Genomic DNA, 14,860 nt, shown 5'->3' with positions numbered 1-14,860 from the left:
TACGCGACATGTCACCCCACGGGACAGGCGTCCACGCGTATAAAGCGTGAATCACGTGACCAGAAGGAGCGTTTTGGAAGCGGACACGTGACTCTCGAGCGCAGTGTCCATTTGTGACGTACCGCGGTACAGACCGGTGTAGAGCACACCACACGAGGGGGTGCACAGTTGCTTTTGCGCTGATAAAAAGCATCATTAAACGTACTTGACCGTGCCTCTCGCGGACGCGCGCCTCTACCCCTGGCCCGAAAGGGACACGATCGGTGCGCGCGGCCGCCGCTCCGTCCAGTTGCAGTGCCACGTGCGGCCGCCAGGGGGGGGCAGGGCGGCAAAGACGAGTCGGCGGCGACGCAGGTGTCGCTCGCACGCGCCTTTCCGATGAGCCGGGAGCCGCTGCCGTGACGCCGAAAATCCGCCCCGAAGACGTTGCCGAAGCGCGTCCCCGACCCGAAGGCGGCCGTCCGCGTGCCCGATCGCGCCTTGCGGCTCGCGAGGGACTGATCGATTGGGCGCGCGCCGCGATGGTCGCGCGTGTGCGGCGCGCGGGGAACGCGATGGGCGCGCGCGGCGCGTGACAGCACGGAGCGGACAAGCAGCGGCGCGTTCGCATCGCCATGGGGGAGAGAGGCGCGTTCCTGTGCGGGGTCGTGGAAGGTAGGGCGCGCCGCTCCAGTCACTCAGTCACTGTCACACTGTCACCCCCCCCCCATCCCCCATCCCGCATCCCCCACGTTCATTGCACATGATGATTGTCCCAGGTATGTGTGTGCGCCGTAGCACATGATCATGTCGATCATGAAATATGTCTAATAATAATTCATGTAGCAGCGGTGCGTTATTATGTAGCGCCTCGAAACGTTTGGCTTCGCGCGGGGATCCTTCAAATAGCCGCTCTCCATTCCGGCCGGTACCGGCGTGATTTTACCCTGTCCGGTACCTAGCGCACCGCACCGTACCGCACCGTACCGCGCTTCCGAGGTGTGGGAAGGTGCGCGCTCTCGCTCTTCACCACAAACGGCTCCGCTGCTCCGTCACGTGACGCAGCCACACAATGACATTACCGTGTTTTTCTTGTGCGCGTATTGAGAGCTGCGGTCGGACACATGCTGGTGTAAAGTGGAGAAGAACGTCCTCGATGGAAAATCATGTCTTTCTCACATTTATTATCATGCCATAGCTATTCATGTCCCACTGTGCGTGTGTGTGTGTATAGTACCTGCAGATACTCTGTGTCACACCCGACGGCTCGGATTTTACCTGTAATCTGTCTTCAGCATAGAGCTCCATAGCACAGTACAGGTTACTGTACTTGTACTGTACTGTACTGTATACCATAGTACAGTGACCTGGCGGAGCAGAGACACAAAGTTGTTTTATGTGCTGACTGCCCCCCCAGCACACACACACGTCCCAGTCCTCCCTCCCCCGTCCACTGGGAGCACTTGGCCCCCTGCTGAGCCACTGCGTGACGCAGCTCCACAGGGGGCGCTATTGAGACATCCCACCGCTCCTGTTGGCCCCTGACCCACTTTGTCCCATTCGGTCAGTGGACTCAACCAGATACACACTCGCATCCGTCCATCTGGCCATCCATCCACGTCACGAGCGGTGAGTTGCACCGCACCCTGGGAAACACACTTGCTCCTCTTAGGTGTGTGAGCGCTACACTGATTGCACAGTAAAGCGCGGTAACTGAGACACAGCAATGCAGTAACATCTGTGCGGACTGCTTTCATAGCTGCAGCGCTACATATTATTCCTCCGCTTACTTGTGTAACTGCCATGCTCGTTTCATCGTCGCACACCTACACCGCACACCAACAGTACCGTAGTACAAAACTGCAGCGTCGTCTCACCCTGGATCCACAAAAGCTGAAATCACACGAATGAACTGCTGTTGTGTGAGTAACAATGTGACATCATGAGTGCCTCTGTGTGTGTCTGTGTGCGTGTGTCCTGCAGGATTCTACGGCAGACCCTGGTCCATGGAGCAGAGGAAGGCCCTGTTCCGCTGGTGAGCCCCACCCCCACTGCACCTCCCTCCTTCCTACCTGTGGGTGTGTGTGTGTGTTTGGTACCGTTCGCCCACGTGTGGCTCTGCAGGTGTGCCCGTCGAGTGTCATCAGAGGTTTATATATTCAACATGCAGAGTTTGGCTCGGCGTTCGCCAGCGCAAACTGTACCACTGGCCGTTTCCATGGCAACCGGCTCCGCAAAGCTCTGCTCCACACTGTCGTCTAAAACTGTACTTTGCTTTTTACTGCATCTGAATGTTGTCCCCTTTTACATGCTGTATTGGTTCATGTAAACATAAGGGCCCTTTGCACTGCCTGTACTTGTGTGGTGGTTGGAGCTTCTGGCCTGCAGCTCAAGGATTTTGGTTCAAATCCCACTTTTGCTGCATTACCTGAGAACCACATACTCACCCATAAATTCTCTCGTAAAAAAAATACCCAGTTTTGCAAATATGCAAATACTTGTAAGTAGTTTGATATAAGAACCTAACAAGTGTCTTTGTCGATAGACTTTGGGCAGCTGGTACTGTAGTAGTTAGAGCAGCTTCCTTTGCACCCATGGGTTGCAGGTTCAAATCCCACCTCCATCTGTGCTTCCTTTAAATAAGGTATTTATCCTGAGTTGCTCCAGTAAATCTACCCAGCTGTGTAAATGGTTGTAAGTAGGTTTAGGGAAATGCATGAGCTACATGACTGGACATAAAGTATTAAATGGGCTGAGAGGTAGGTAGGTGTGTGTGTGTGTGTGTGTGTGTGTGTGTGTGTGTGTGTGTGTGTGTGTGTGTGTGTGTGTGTGTGTGTGTGTGTGTGTGTAATACAGCCAGTGGCCACTAGGAGTCACTGTGTGCTGCAGTGTGAGGGAACTGCTTTGGACCAGGAGCTCATGGTTCCTCTGCAGCTTCTGCCACATCCACTAAAATTACTTCCTGCTGCACAAAGGACTGCTGTTTGAATCCCATCTCCTGCTGTAGTACCCTAGATATGGTACTTACCCTGAACTGATACAGTACACATTTACCTAGTTGTGTGAAGGTTTAAATCAGTAGCTTAACATTGTAACTTTGAAGAGAAGCATCAGCTGTGTCAATAATATTGAACATAAAGGATGGTCTCCAGTTGGGTTTTTACCCTGGTCCAGCACAGTCACTCACTCATTCACACACTGCATGCAAGTTAGCATTGCCAGTGCACCTGAACTGCAAGTCTTGGCACTGTGAGAGGAAACCAGAGCACCCTTACGAACATGGGGAGATCATGCAGGCTCCACACAGCGCGAGCCTGGCTTGAGCCTACGTTCGAACCCAGAACCAGGGCGGCCGTGGTGGATGAAACGAGCGTTGAAGTGAAGGTGCGGCTGAGAGACGGGTCCCCTGCTGAACAAAACAACATCATCATCATCAGCAGCTGCTGCCAGAAAGCAAAGCGATGCGAATATGACTTATGACACGCGTGATGGCGTACGACATAACGTGACCGAAGGGAATCGGTGAAACGCGCACCTGGCTGCGGACACAGTCCTGCTCATCTCCCTGTGGGTGATGTGACACAGCATGCTGGGAAAGGAGGCTGTGCTCACCGTGTTCCTCTTGTGTGTCACAGATACGAATATGATAGGAGGACACTTTGCCGGCCGAACGCGTTTGCACGTACGGTGGATTTGACGCGGCGGAGCTCGTTCAGACACGTCCGACACGGTCAAGCAACACACGTGACGGACGTCACACCACATTCGAGTAACAACGAGTATAACGTGACAGTAAATAGCGGAGAAACAGTCCCACCGTTTGACGTGGACCAACTAGCTGAATATTCATGTCCATCCAGGGTGGATATGGATTATAATGTTCATGAGGGAAACTTTGCATATTGTTTGTTTATTATAGTGTTCTTCCTCTTCAGACTTCTGTTACACTTTTATTGACATGTTTATTATCCTTTGCTTTCTTCTAATGTAATTTGGTCATTTCCTCATTTTTGGCGCATAGTTGGTGTCACTTGAACCACGAAGAGCAGTAGTGTGGGTGCGTGCAAATGGGGGGGGGGGCTGTGTGGGTGGAGCGACGGCGCCACCATCTGCACGGGAAGCGAGACTAGTGATGTTACCTGCGCCCAGAGGGAGACGAGTTGTGTTTGACCCCCCAGCGTCCCCATGTATCTCCCCTCTTCATCTCTCTCTGCTGCCTGGCTGCAGCTGCCTGCATCAGGATCAAAACTGGCTACGGCCTACAAGACGGTCAAAGGATCTGCGCTGCGGTACCTACAGGACCCGATCGCTCCCTACAGCCCGGAAAGGGTGCTGAGCTCCTCCAACTCTGGACACTTGGTTGTCTCACTCTCAGGGGTGCGGAAGTGTGTAGGGTCTCCGTGTGGTGCAGTGAGCGCCCGCTGTCCCTCGGAGCTGCTGAATCCCTTTAAAAACTCCTTTGTTTCAGGGCCACTTCTCTCCTGATCTCCTAACAGCTCCATAAACTCACATCACACCATCCGTCACCATCACCTCTGCGTTTCCTACTACTGCTACTCTGTACCGTGGTATTGGACACACTGAGTCTGTCTGTCTGTCTGGTCAATTGTACTTTTGCACGTCACTTTGGGGAAGAGTCTGATACAGTGAATAAACGTCAGAGTGGTTCCAGCCGTGACTGACGACCCCCCCCGTAGCTCTCCGCTTTCAGTTATTGATCGTAGGAGGAAAGTGCCGCTCGTCTTCCGTCCAACTCCGGTAGGAGGTGTCGTCACTGCCTCCGTTCTTCAGTCTTTTCCTCTTTTAGCTCCTCATTTCTCTCTGCCTTCTGTCCCAGTGGGTCACAGCTCTTCAGTTGCTTCACAGTGGGACATCTGGGGTTACCGCTGTTGCAAAGTAAAACAATTTCTAGTAAAAATTATGACCTGGGATGTTAATATGACGATAGGCCGGGGGATCTTAATATGTCAAAATATTGTATTAAATAGAAAATCAGTCTCTCCAGTAATTCCATTGAAATCCTTTATAGTTCTGTGTAGGTTTTATTTTGTTTATTATTTTTAGTCTTTATAATATTTTGCAGCTGTGGTCCATACAGGGGATGTGGCGGCGCAGCGGGTTGGACCTCGTCCTGCTCTCCGGTGGGTCTGGGGTTCAAGTCCCGCTTGGGGTGCCTTGCGATGGACTGGCGTCCCGTCCTGGGTGTGTCCCCTCCCCCTCCAGTGTTTTGCCCTGTGTTGCTGGGTTAGGCTCCAGTTCCCCACGACCCCGAATGGGACCAGCACTTTTGTGTGTGTGTGTGTGTGTGTGTGTGTGTGTGTATATGTGTGTGTTTGTGGTCCATACCCAAATTTTACTATATACGTTGTTAGCGATGAATTTTATCCAGTCGGATAAAATTATAATTTTGACAGCTCACAGGTACAAACTTCTGGCCAGTGGCAGTGAGTCACTTGTGAGAAATGCAGTAATTTGCTGCAATATTGTAATTTCCATAATTTATACTGTTCGTCTCTGTATGTCCCTGTGCCCCAGCGTTGCCGTTGTTGCAAAAACGAAAACCACAGAGACAGAGGGCTTGAGGTGCAGCTCAACTCTTATTGTATGTATATTGATCTCCATTGATTACCGCGATCAAGTGTGCCATAGCAGGAAGTGGGCTTCAAACCGGTGACCGGCAGGACAGTAACTCTGACCTCTGCGCTTCTTGCTCCCCTCTGAGCACAGCTGTTAGAGGAGCTCGGAGGAGTTCGCCCTGGTAGGTTCCTGTACGGTACCCTCTGACGGTTATCTACGGACAGGGCAATATGGAGCGGTCAAAGGTCGCACATGTTAATAATTTATGAGACAAAAGATTAGCAGGAAGTCAGGAGGTAGAAAAGAGGGCAAGAAGGACAAACTTTTTTTTTTTAAACCTCACACTTTTCTTCAAAGCAACTTACTATGATTCACACAGGAGCATAATTTTACTGCATCAGTTTAGGGTAAGTACCTTGATCAAGGGTTCTATAGCAAGAAAACGGGATTTGAACCCGGAAACTCTGAGTGCAGAGGCAGCAGCTCCAACCACTACGCCCCTTGGTGCCCCGTACCGAGAGTAAAGAACTGTGGTAAATATGTGGCCCTGGAGCGAAGGTGCTGCTCCTGCACTCGATCTCGGGATGGGCTCTAGTCCCCGATACGAAGCACATGACCTCCTCCTACCCCAACAGGATGGAAAAGTGGGGTCTGAACACATACCTGTACGGTCCCAAGGATGACCTCAAACACCGGCTGCTGTGGAGAGAGGTGTATTCCCACGAGGAGGAAGGTAAAAAGGGTCAAAGGTCTTGGGGTTCCGCTCCAGAAAAGATGAGCTCGCTCTTTCACGTCACTGTAAGTAAAGAGGCCCCTGGGGAAGTCCGGGCCGTTGGGGTGTTTCCAGAATATTCCCTGCGTTTAGGAATAGGGAACATGGGCAAACTGGAAAGTGGCGGCACGGAGGTTCCCCTTTGGGGCGGGTGGGGCTCTGCAAGGGGGTGGACTTTCCAGTATTATTTTTCAATATGAACACTATGTAATTTTGAACATCGTTGCCTTGTGTTCCTCACCCGCGTGTCGACGCTCGTGCCCCTCCTGCTCTCCGCACCCTCCTCGCTCGGTCCCCACTGCGCCGTCGCCCCGCAGCCCAGCTGAAGGCGCTGGTGTCGGAGGCGGAGTCGCGGGGGCTGCGATTCGTTTACGCCCTTTCCCCCGGCCAGGACATCGTCTTCTCCAGTTCTTGCGATGTCACTCTTCTGAAACGCAAACTCAGGCAGGTAGAGTTAGCCCCGCCCACTTGCGCTCACCCCGCTCACCCGGGCCCCCTTACACATTCTGGCCTTTTCGCCCCCGTTGTGCCCCGTCTTTCTCGCACGCCCGACGTTTTCAGCGACGCGTTTCTGCTCTGCCCAGCCCTCTTCTCTCCAACTCCCACCAGGTGGCAGATCTGGGCTGCAAGGCCTTTGCCGTCCTCTTCGACGACATCGACCACTCCCTTTGCCAGGCCGACCGCGACGCCTTCTCCTCGTTCGCCCACGCCCAGGTCTCCGTGGTCAACGAAATCTTCCGTTTCCTGGGGGAACCCTCAGTCTTCCTTTTCTGTCCCACAGGTAGGTGCTTCCGAAGAGCCGCCGGCAGCTCTGGGGGGTCCCCGTGTCCGGTGGCCGACGCCAGATAGAGAGACACGACAAGCAGTTAATTCGCTTAATTTGTACGAAGCAAACAGAACGGCCCCGAGAGCTGAACGGCGCTAGTGACGCACGAGCCATAACGTGAAACAAGGAGAGGTGGTGGAAGAGAACAAACAGCTAATTGAGGTGACTGGCAGTTAAGGAGAGGAAAACAAAATAACTCCTTGTCTGAAGGAAGGGGAGGGAAATAAACCTCTGGGGTGCGAGCACCAGTTGCGGCCCGACCCTTCTGGGCATATAATGTGTTAAAGGTGGGGCCGAGGGAACAGATGAACACCGTTTCCAGGACCGAAGCTCCGTTCCGCAGTCGGTCTGCTGGGCGTCGGGAATTTCGACGCCTTAACGCTCAGTTCCTGGCCCTGCAGAGTACTGCGGGTCCCTGTGTTCCCCCAGCGTGGCCAAGTCCCCCTACCTGCTGACCGTGGGCGAAGACCTGCTGCCGGGAATCTCCGTCATCTGGACAGGTGAGGACGCTGACCCACACGTGGGTCGCTCACCTCAGCCACCGCTGAATTCGACCGGAGTCAGTGTTATTAACCCCACCCACCCCGGTCGGGATCTCGCGCTCCATCCAGCGGCCAAACGGACCCGGAAAGGGGTGACGCGTAAAACCACGAGACGAGGGCAGCGAAAGAGGATGCCAGGGAGGTTCAGGGGCAGGTGAGGCTTCGTCAAGCGCCGGAGCCGTCGAGCTCACGGTCGTTTGCGAGCCGACATTATTTTCCGCAAGAAACGTGACCGTCCCTGGTGTCCCTCCAGGTAGCAGACGTGTGAAAAACTACCTTCTCGCATTTACATTTAGTCATTTAGCAGGAGCTTTTCTTCAGAGCAACGTACAGTGCATCTCACAGAAAAGCACGAGTGCATTGCATATATTTACACATATTTGCATACATTTACATATATTTACATACATTACATTCTCACCATTACCATTAGTGGTGCTGTGAAACTTCAAGTATGTCCGCAATGTTTACTTTCTGTCTTTTATGTTGGTGATGCCATTCTTCTTCTTCTTCTTCTTCTTCTTATTATTATTATTGTTATTGTTATTATCATCATCATCATCATCCCTTGCTTCTGGTTAGAGGGCACGGTGGTGCAGTGGGTTGGACCACAGTCTGGCTCTCCGGTGGGTCTGGGGTTCGAGTCCTGCTTGGGGTGCCTTGTGACGGACTGGCGTCCCGTCCTGGGTGTGTCCCCTCCTCCTCCAGCCTTACGCCCTGTGTTACCGGGTTAGGCTCCGGTTCCCCGCAACCCCGTATGGGACAAGCGGTTCAGATGGTGCGTGTGTGTGTGTGTGTGTGTGTGCGTGCGCTTCTGGTTACGGTGCCAATTCACCACATGGCAGATCATGTAGGTGGATCTCTTCTCCGGTAAAAAAAAAAAAATAGTTAAGGCCATGCGAGTCAAATATTACAGAAACCTCACAAAAATACATAAGTATAATGAACTTGAAAACTTTGCAGCGAAACAGTAATGAGTTCAATAGAGCAGGAGTTTGTTCCCTTTGAACGCGTTGTGTCCATGCACGTGACACTTGGCGTCGGGGGGACGGCTCATCGGATTCGTCCGTCGGACCGTGCGGTAACCCCGTGTCCCCGGACGAGACCGTGTCCGTACGCTGCCAGATGCCCCACGCCGTCCGTCCGTCCGTCTTTGAGTCCGCAGGCGACGAGTCGACGTCTTTCCCGTGCAGGGAGCAAGGTGATCTCCCGGGAGCTGAGTGCGGAGTCGCTGGCCGACGTCCGGGCTGCGCTGCAGCGTCCCCCTCTGGTCTGGGACAATCTCCACGCCAACGACTACGACTCGAGGCGGGTCTTCCTGGGCCCCTTCAAGGGCCGCCCCCCCGGGCTGCGCGCGCACATCAGAGGGCTGCTGCTCAACCCCAACTGCGAGTTCGAAGCCAACTACATCCCTCTTCACACCCTCGGCGCGTGGTTCCGAGCCGGGAGCGAGGAGAAGACGGGTGAGGGGGGGCGAGGCGCCGCGGGCCCGTTCGCACGCTCCTGAACACCCGTGTTTGACTGCGTGAGAGAGGGAAACTCCCAGCATGCATTGCCCCGTCACAGATACCAAGTGCGAATTGTGCGGGTGGGAACATCTGACCTGAATGTAGGCGACCAAAGTGTTTCCTAGCGGGGTGTTTTTACATTTACATTTGTTCATTCAGCAGACGCTTCTGTCCAAAGCGACGTACATCTCAGCAGAAGTACGCCGCTCCATCCTCCGTGTTCACAGCGCTTCCTCAAGGTCTCGCTTCACTGGCCGACGAGCTGTCGGATCCCGCTGCGACGGGAGGCGTCTTGATATTTCGGAATTGTCTTCTGCTCTGATCCCCCCCGTTCCTATTTGTGCTGGGAGGAAAAATATTTAATTGGCAACTGAAATACTTAGAATACACACGATGAAATGTATGTATTTCAGTATAGAGCTCACAGACATTTAATTTAATATTCTGAGTGACCGATTACTGATAGAAATGTGCGCTATTTTAAGTTCGTTTGCGCCCCTTAAAATAGCGCGCATTTCTACGAAACGACCTCGTCTCGGACGGTCCGTTTCGCCCGGATGAGGCGTCCCGAGGCCTGACTCTCGGTGCCATCCCCGCAGACGGCCGAGGGGCGTACTGTCCGGAGAAGATGCTGTCTGCTGCTCTGCAGGACTGGCTGGAGGAGCTGAATCAACCGTTGCAACCAGGTGCGGCAGTGGCTCCTGCTCCAAGGGTGCGGGTGGGACTGCTGTTACCCAGCAAAGTGTCGGCGCACGTGCGGTCATCCAGCTGCGGGAGCGCGGTAAAGTACCACGCTGGCTTACGTCCTTGGGACGCAAGGCCCGCCGTGCCCTGCCTCGGCGTCCGTCCGTCGCACGTCCTGCGGCGGGATCCGCTCCCTCGTCGCCGCGGGCCGGAGACGCCCTCGTACCGCGAGGCGCGTCCCCGTCCGACTCGGCTCCCGTCTCCCCCGCAGGACGCCGGAACAGACCCGCGGAGCTCGGTTCATCGGGGGCCAGGTCGAAATCGAGGAATTCGGAGGGCGCCGACAACCACTGCGCCCGCAAAGCGCCCGCGGAGGTTCCTCCGGGCCGGCGCTCGCCCTCGGGGGCGTCCCTCGGTCCCAACCTGAACCTGCAGAAGGAGGAGCGGGAGCAGGCGACCGACGCTGCGTCGCGCGGGAAGGAGGGCGGCCCGAAGGTGGGACGGCAGGGCAAGACCCCCTCCGTGGAGGACGACGGAGGGAGAGGAAGGGAAGGAAAGGAGGGCGACCGCGAGCGGAACGGTCCGAGCGGCTCGGCGCGAGTCAAGGGTCAGGGCAGGGCGCCGTGCGGCGGCAAGGGTCCACTGAGCGAACAGGAAGTGCGCCTGCTCGTGGGGCTCTACTTCCTGCCGCACGAACACGGCCCGGCGGCACGGCGCCTCCTGAAGGACCTCACCTGGCTCAAGTCCAACAGCCACTACGTCAGCGTCAATGGGAAGAAGAGCCAACCGCACAAGGTCAGATGTCAGGGGGTGCTGTCAGTGTCCCGTGTGTGTGTGTGAGCGTGTGTGTGTGTGTGTGTGTGTGTGTGTGTGTGTGTGAGCGCGCACGGGTCCCCGCAAACCCACACTTCCTGAACCGGTGACCTCACTCGGCTCCATTCGTCTCGTGACTGCAGTTCATCGACACATGGACCGCCCCCCCGTGTGACTGTTGTTTTGTAAATATACATCTCAAAATTATTTCAAGCGCATAACTGCAGTGGAAGGCCAACCTTCCAGAAAATCTCTTTAACAGTAACGTTTCCATATTTGATTTGGAAAGCTTGGTCAATGCTTCACCATCTTCATGATCATTAGCCATTTAAAGTGATTCTCAAGTGGCCTTAAATAGTTAACGCTCCTTACAGTCGTGTACCCACTTACACTGCGGGGTAATATTTACCGCGGCAATTTAGGAGAAGTCCCGCGTCCCACGGCACAACGGCACCAGCTGCGGTTTGAACCTGCGACCCGAGTCCGAACTCGTGCCTTTGGCTGCCCTTGAGAAACACACGGCTCGCCTGACGCTCCTTTCCCCCCCCAACCCAGGTGGAGGAGTGGCGGCTGCGCGCCTCCAGCTTCCAGGCGGCGTGTGAGGAAATCGCTCGATTGCACGGCAGCGTGGTCAACAGCGTCAACCGGGCCTTTCTCTACGACCTGTACCCTTACGTGTGGGACCTGCGGAACACGGCCCTGGTGGCCAAGGCCTTCGTCACCTGGCTAGGTGAGCGGGGGCGAGGGGGGGTCAGCGTGTCTGCACTTAAGAAACACTCACTCCGTTACACCGCGGTTCGCAGGAAACGTTCACGGACGGTTACAACGCAGTCCTTTTGCTGGAGTAACGTTGTACCTTCAGCCTCGTCTCAGGAACCTCTCTCTGGGTTAGTTCACGGTCGGCTTCTCGAGGACCTGAACTTGACCCGAAGCAAACTGGAGAGCGAGTAGTTAACGGACAGAAAGCGTCCGGACCGTCGGCGGAAGCACCGTGTTTTACCGCGCGGGGAGAGGCGTGCGTCGAGGCGACTGACCCTCGACCCCTGACCCTGAGCGGCACGTGTTCTCTCCTCCTCAGACGGACGGGTGCTGAACGACAGCTGTCCCGCGGGCTCCTGGAGGAACTGCTTCCAGTGTGAGTGAAGGACCGCCGGCGAACGCGCGCGGAGCTCCGGCGACGCGCCGACGTGACCCTCCGTCCCTCGGGCTCCTTCTCTTTCCAGGGTGCGGGACGACCGCGGGCGCCGACGTGCTGGGGGTCGAGTCCGAGCCCTGGGTCTTCAAGGGGGGGCTGTCAGGAGAAGTGCAGGTATGACGAGTCCCTTTCCGGTCGTTCTTCGGCCCCGGTGGGGGGCGCGGCGGTCGGTGCTCCTGCGGGTGGCCGAGTCGCAGACGCGAACGCGGAAATATTTTAATGGCGTCACCGTTACGCCTCGCGGAAGCGGCTTTTCGAGGAGCGCTTTCGTGATTCCGAGGCTCGCGAAGACCGTAACGTCCGCACGATCGTGTCGACCAGATGCTGCTGCCGATCGGCGCCAACGGCGAGCTTTTCAGTCACCCGCCGCCCCTGTTCCCCACATCGCGGCTCTACAACATCCGACCGTTCCAAAACAGAGACAAGGTGGGTGCCTGGTCCCCGCGCACACACGCACACACGCGCGCACACACACGTTGACGGGCTCCGTGTCGCTCCACCAGGCAGAGCTGTACCGCATGGTCAGACAGCTCCATCTGAAGACCCAGGGCAAGTGCGACAGTGCCGTGTCCCACCCCGATCTCATCGGAGACAGGTGAACCCCACGCGTGTACTTGTTTACCGCACGCACACACACACACCCTACACGTTTCCATGCAATGAGCCAGCTATTCAGTGTCACACACTTCTGCCTGGTTACGAGGTCTTTTTACTTCGTTCTACTCATCGCCTACGACCCGTCTACGCTTCCTACTTCTGACGGCCGGTCTCCGCCGCGGTACGTCTGACGTTACGACCCGAGCTTACGCGTGAGCCCGAATAGCAGCCCCCCGTTCCGTGCAGGTATGTGGGGGCGTCCCTGGCCCTGTGCCCGGAGTACAGCTTTGTGCTCGAGGACGAGCTGGGCGTGTGCGGCTGCGCCCTGGGCGTCCTGGACGCGCGCTCCTTCGCCAAGCGCTACCAGGCCAGCTGGCTGCCCGCCATGAGGGACAAGTACCGGCCTCGGGCTCACGGTGGCGCCGCGTCACAGGTGGGGCCCGGCGTTCCGTAGCACGTCTCAGTCCGCCCGCTTCGTTTGCTCGCTCCTGCTGTAATTCCCCTCCACTCCTGCAGGAGGCGGCGCAGCTGTTCCAGGACGAGCTCTCCGACTACCCCGATTCCCTGCTCTACCACTTCCCTTCCCGGCTGTGTCTGGACGCCCTGCCCGAGCTGGTGGACTGCAGCGTGACGCGCAGCCTGCTCACCGCCCTGCTCACCGCACTCAAGGCCAACGGTCAGTTGCCCCTTTCTCACGGGCACCGTGCGGGCGGAGCGTCTCCGTCCCTCGTTCGTCGGTGCCGAGACGGCGACGCCGGGGCCTTCCTAGTGACCGCGAGGTCGGCGTTCGCCTCCGGTCGAGCTCAGAAAGCGCCCTCGTCCCTGGGAGAAACCGGTTAGGCGGCTCTCGGTGCCGTCGGCAGGACGCACACCCTGACGCGCTCACGCAATGGGAATGTGTCGCGTTCCCGCCGAACCGGTTTTTCCGCCGCCGGCTCGCGGTCGGCCGTTCCCCACGTAGAGGTTTCCCGGCTCAGCGAGTTCACGCGAGGTCAACCCCACACGAGGCCCCCGGCGGAACCGAAGCTCGCCGCAGACCACGGGAATTGCAGCCGACCTTTGGATTTACCGTGGCGCGAAGAGTCCGAACGAGATGAATGAGATGAAAGGGAGCGTAACGTTTAACGAAAGCAGGTGCTAAGATGATCCGTTCAGCTCAAGTAGCCTGTATGGTTGTTGACAAGGGCGACGACGCTTCACCTCCTCGCACCTCTCTCTTTTGAAGGACTTGCTGGACAAATGATACATTTCGGCGTTCGGTCGTGTAGCGGTGACCCGGTCGCAGGGGACGTGCGTGAAAACGCTCACGCGGTTCACCCCCACGAACACGTTGTACGGAGGGCTGTTCGAAGGCCTCGCCGCGGAGCCTGTACTTGATACGGTTTCCCTTCTAGAGGTTTCCGTGCAGGAGAGATGACGTGTGTGTGTGCGCGTCTCTCTCTATCTCTCTCTCACGGCCCTGCACCCCGTCGTCTCTGCCGCCCTCTCCACAGGCTCCCAGGGGGTCTTCTGCGAAGTTCTTCCCACCGACCACCCGCGCCTCGAGTTCCTCGCCAAGCTAGGCTTCCTGGAGATCCCGCGCGGCGAGACGCGGCTGCGAGAGGCGCTGGTGCTCGGCCGCCTGCTCTAGCGCACCGACGGCTCACGGCACGTCTCCCCTCCCCCTCCCCCTCCACGCACACTTCCTGTACGCCCAGCATCCTTTCAATGTGCTTTCCTGTAGAGCTGTGTGGCACACAGATCAGCACACAAAATGAGGCTCGAGAGAGCAGGCGAGCGATCAAGAGACATGAGGGGAGATAGAGACACGAGAGATGAAGATAGAGAGAGAGAGAGACGAGGAGCCACAAATCAAACACCCATTTACGTTTATCTGACACTTTTGCTCAAAGCAACTTCCAATGTCAAGCTACTTACACCTACTTAGCTGGGGGAACTTTACTAGAGTAATTTAGGGTAAGCACCTCGTTCAAGGCTACAGCAGCCGGAGGTGGGGTCTGAACTTGCGACCCGCGGGTGCAGAAGCAGTACTTCGAGCCAGGACGGTAGCGCGCGGGTACCCGAGGCCCCCGTGACTCGGCCTTTACTCGGCCAGTCCGTAAGCGAGACGCCGTCCAGGGTCCCTTTTGGGGGGGGACGACCCGCCGCCGGGACTCTTCACGAGGTTCCGCACAACACTCGATGCATGTTTTCCTTCACCTTTGTGTGCGGTGCTCCGCTCTCGCGCATGCGGCGTTTTTCACCCCACTCGTACCTCGGCCTTTATTCTCCCCATTTCTCAATTCTTTCACGAAACAGCTGTCGTGCCTTTTTATGCGTTTTCCTTCTGTGCTCGTCTGGTGCGCATTGCATCGAGATCTCGATTTT

At 56.4% G+C, this 14,860-nt stretch overlaps 2 protein-coding genes and 1 long non-coding RNA gene across 3 annotated transcripts in view; 2 read left to right on the top strand and 1 right to left on the bottom strand.

Annotated features, from left to right (window-relative positions):
- Positions 1-1,408, top strand: part of sema4f (sema domain, immunoglobulin domain (Ig), transmembrane domain (TM) and short cytoplasmic domain, (semaphorin) 4F) — a 58,368-nt gene extending 56,960 nt beyond the window's left edge. The window contains exon 15 of the transcript XR_001965030.2: positions 1,397-1,408. The gene's annotated coding sequence lies outside the window, so the exon portion shown is untranslated. The remainder of the gene's footprint in view (positions 1-1,396) is intronic.
- On the top strand, positions 120-14,803 carry LOC108920620 (protein O-GlcNAcase). The gene is made up of 17 exons (XM_029250439.1): positions 120-654; positions 1,963-2,014; positions 6,192-6,289; positions 6,646-6,776; positions 6,938-7,109; positions 7,556-7,654; positions 8,890-9,159; positions 9,804-9,890; positions 10,160-10,683; positions 11,257-11,431; positions 11,780-11,836; positions 11,925-12,010; positions 12,218-12,322; positions 12,400-12,491; positions 12,740-12,926; positions 13,010-13,169; positions 13,987-14,803. Exons 1-17 carry the CDS (start codon positions 615-617, stop codon positions 14,121-14,123), a joined length of 2,472 nt encoding a protein of 823 aa, XP_029106272.1. The 5' UTR covers positions 120-614; the 3' UTR covers positions 14,124-14,803.
- Positions 3,890-6,652, bottom strand: LOC114910239 (uncharacterized). Its single transcript, XR_003797554.1, has 3 exons — positions 6,220-6,652; positions 5,676-5,770; positions 3,890-4,865 (listed from the first exon to the last, which is right to left on the bottom strand). It is a non-coding gene; the product is annotated as an uncharacterized LOC114910239 (long non-coding RNA).
- Positions 14,804-14,860: the final 57 nt, after the last annotated feature.

This window comes from Scleropages formosus, chromosome 1 (assembly GCF_900964775.1).
Source record: "Scleropages formosus chromosome 1, fSclFor1.1, whole genome shotgun sequence".
NCBI lineage: Eukaryota > Metazoa > Chordata > Actinopteri > Osteoglossiformes > Osteoglossidae > Scleropages > Scleropages formosus.
This window is presented reverse-complemented; position numbering and strand designations above follow the sequence as displayed.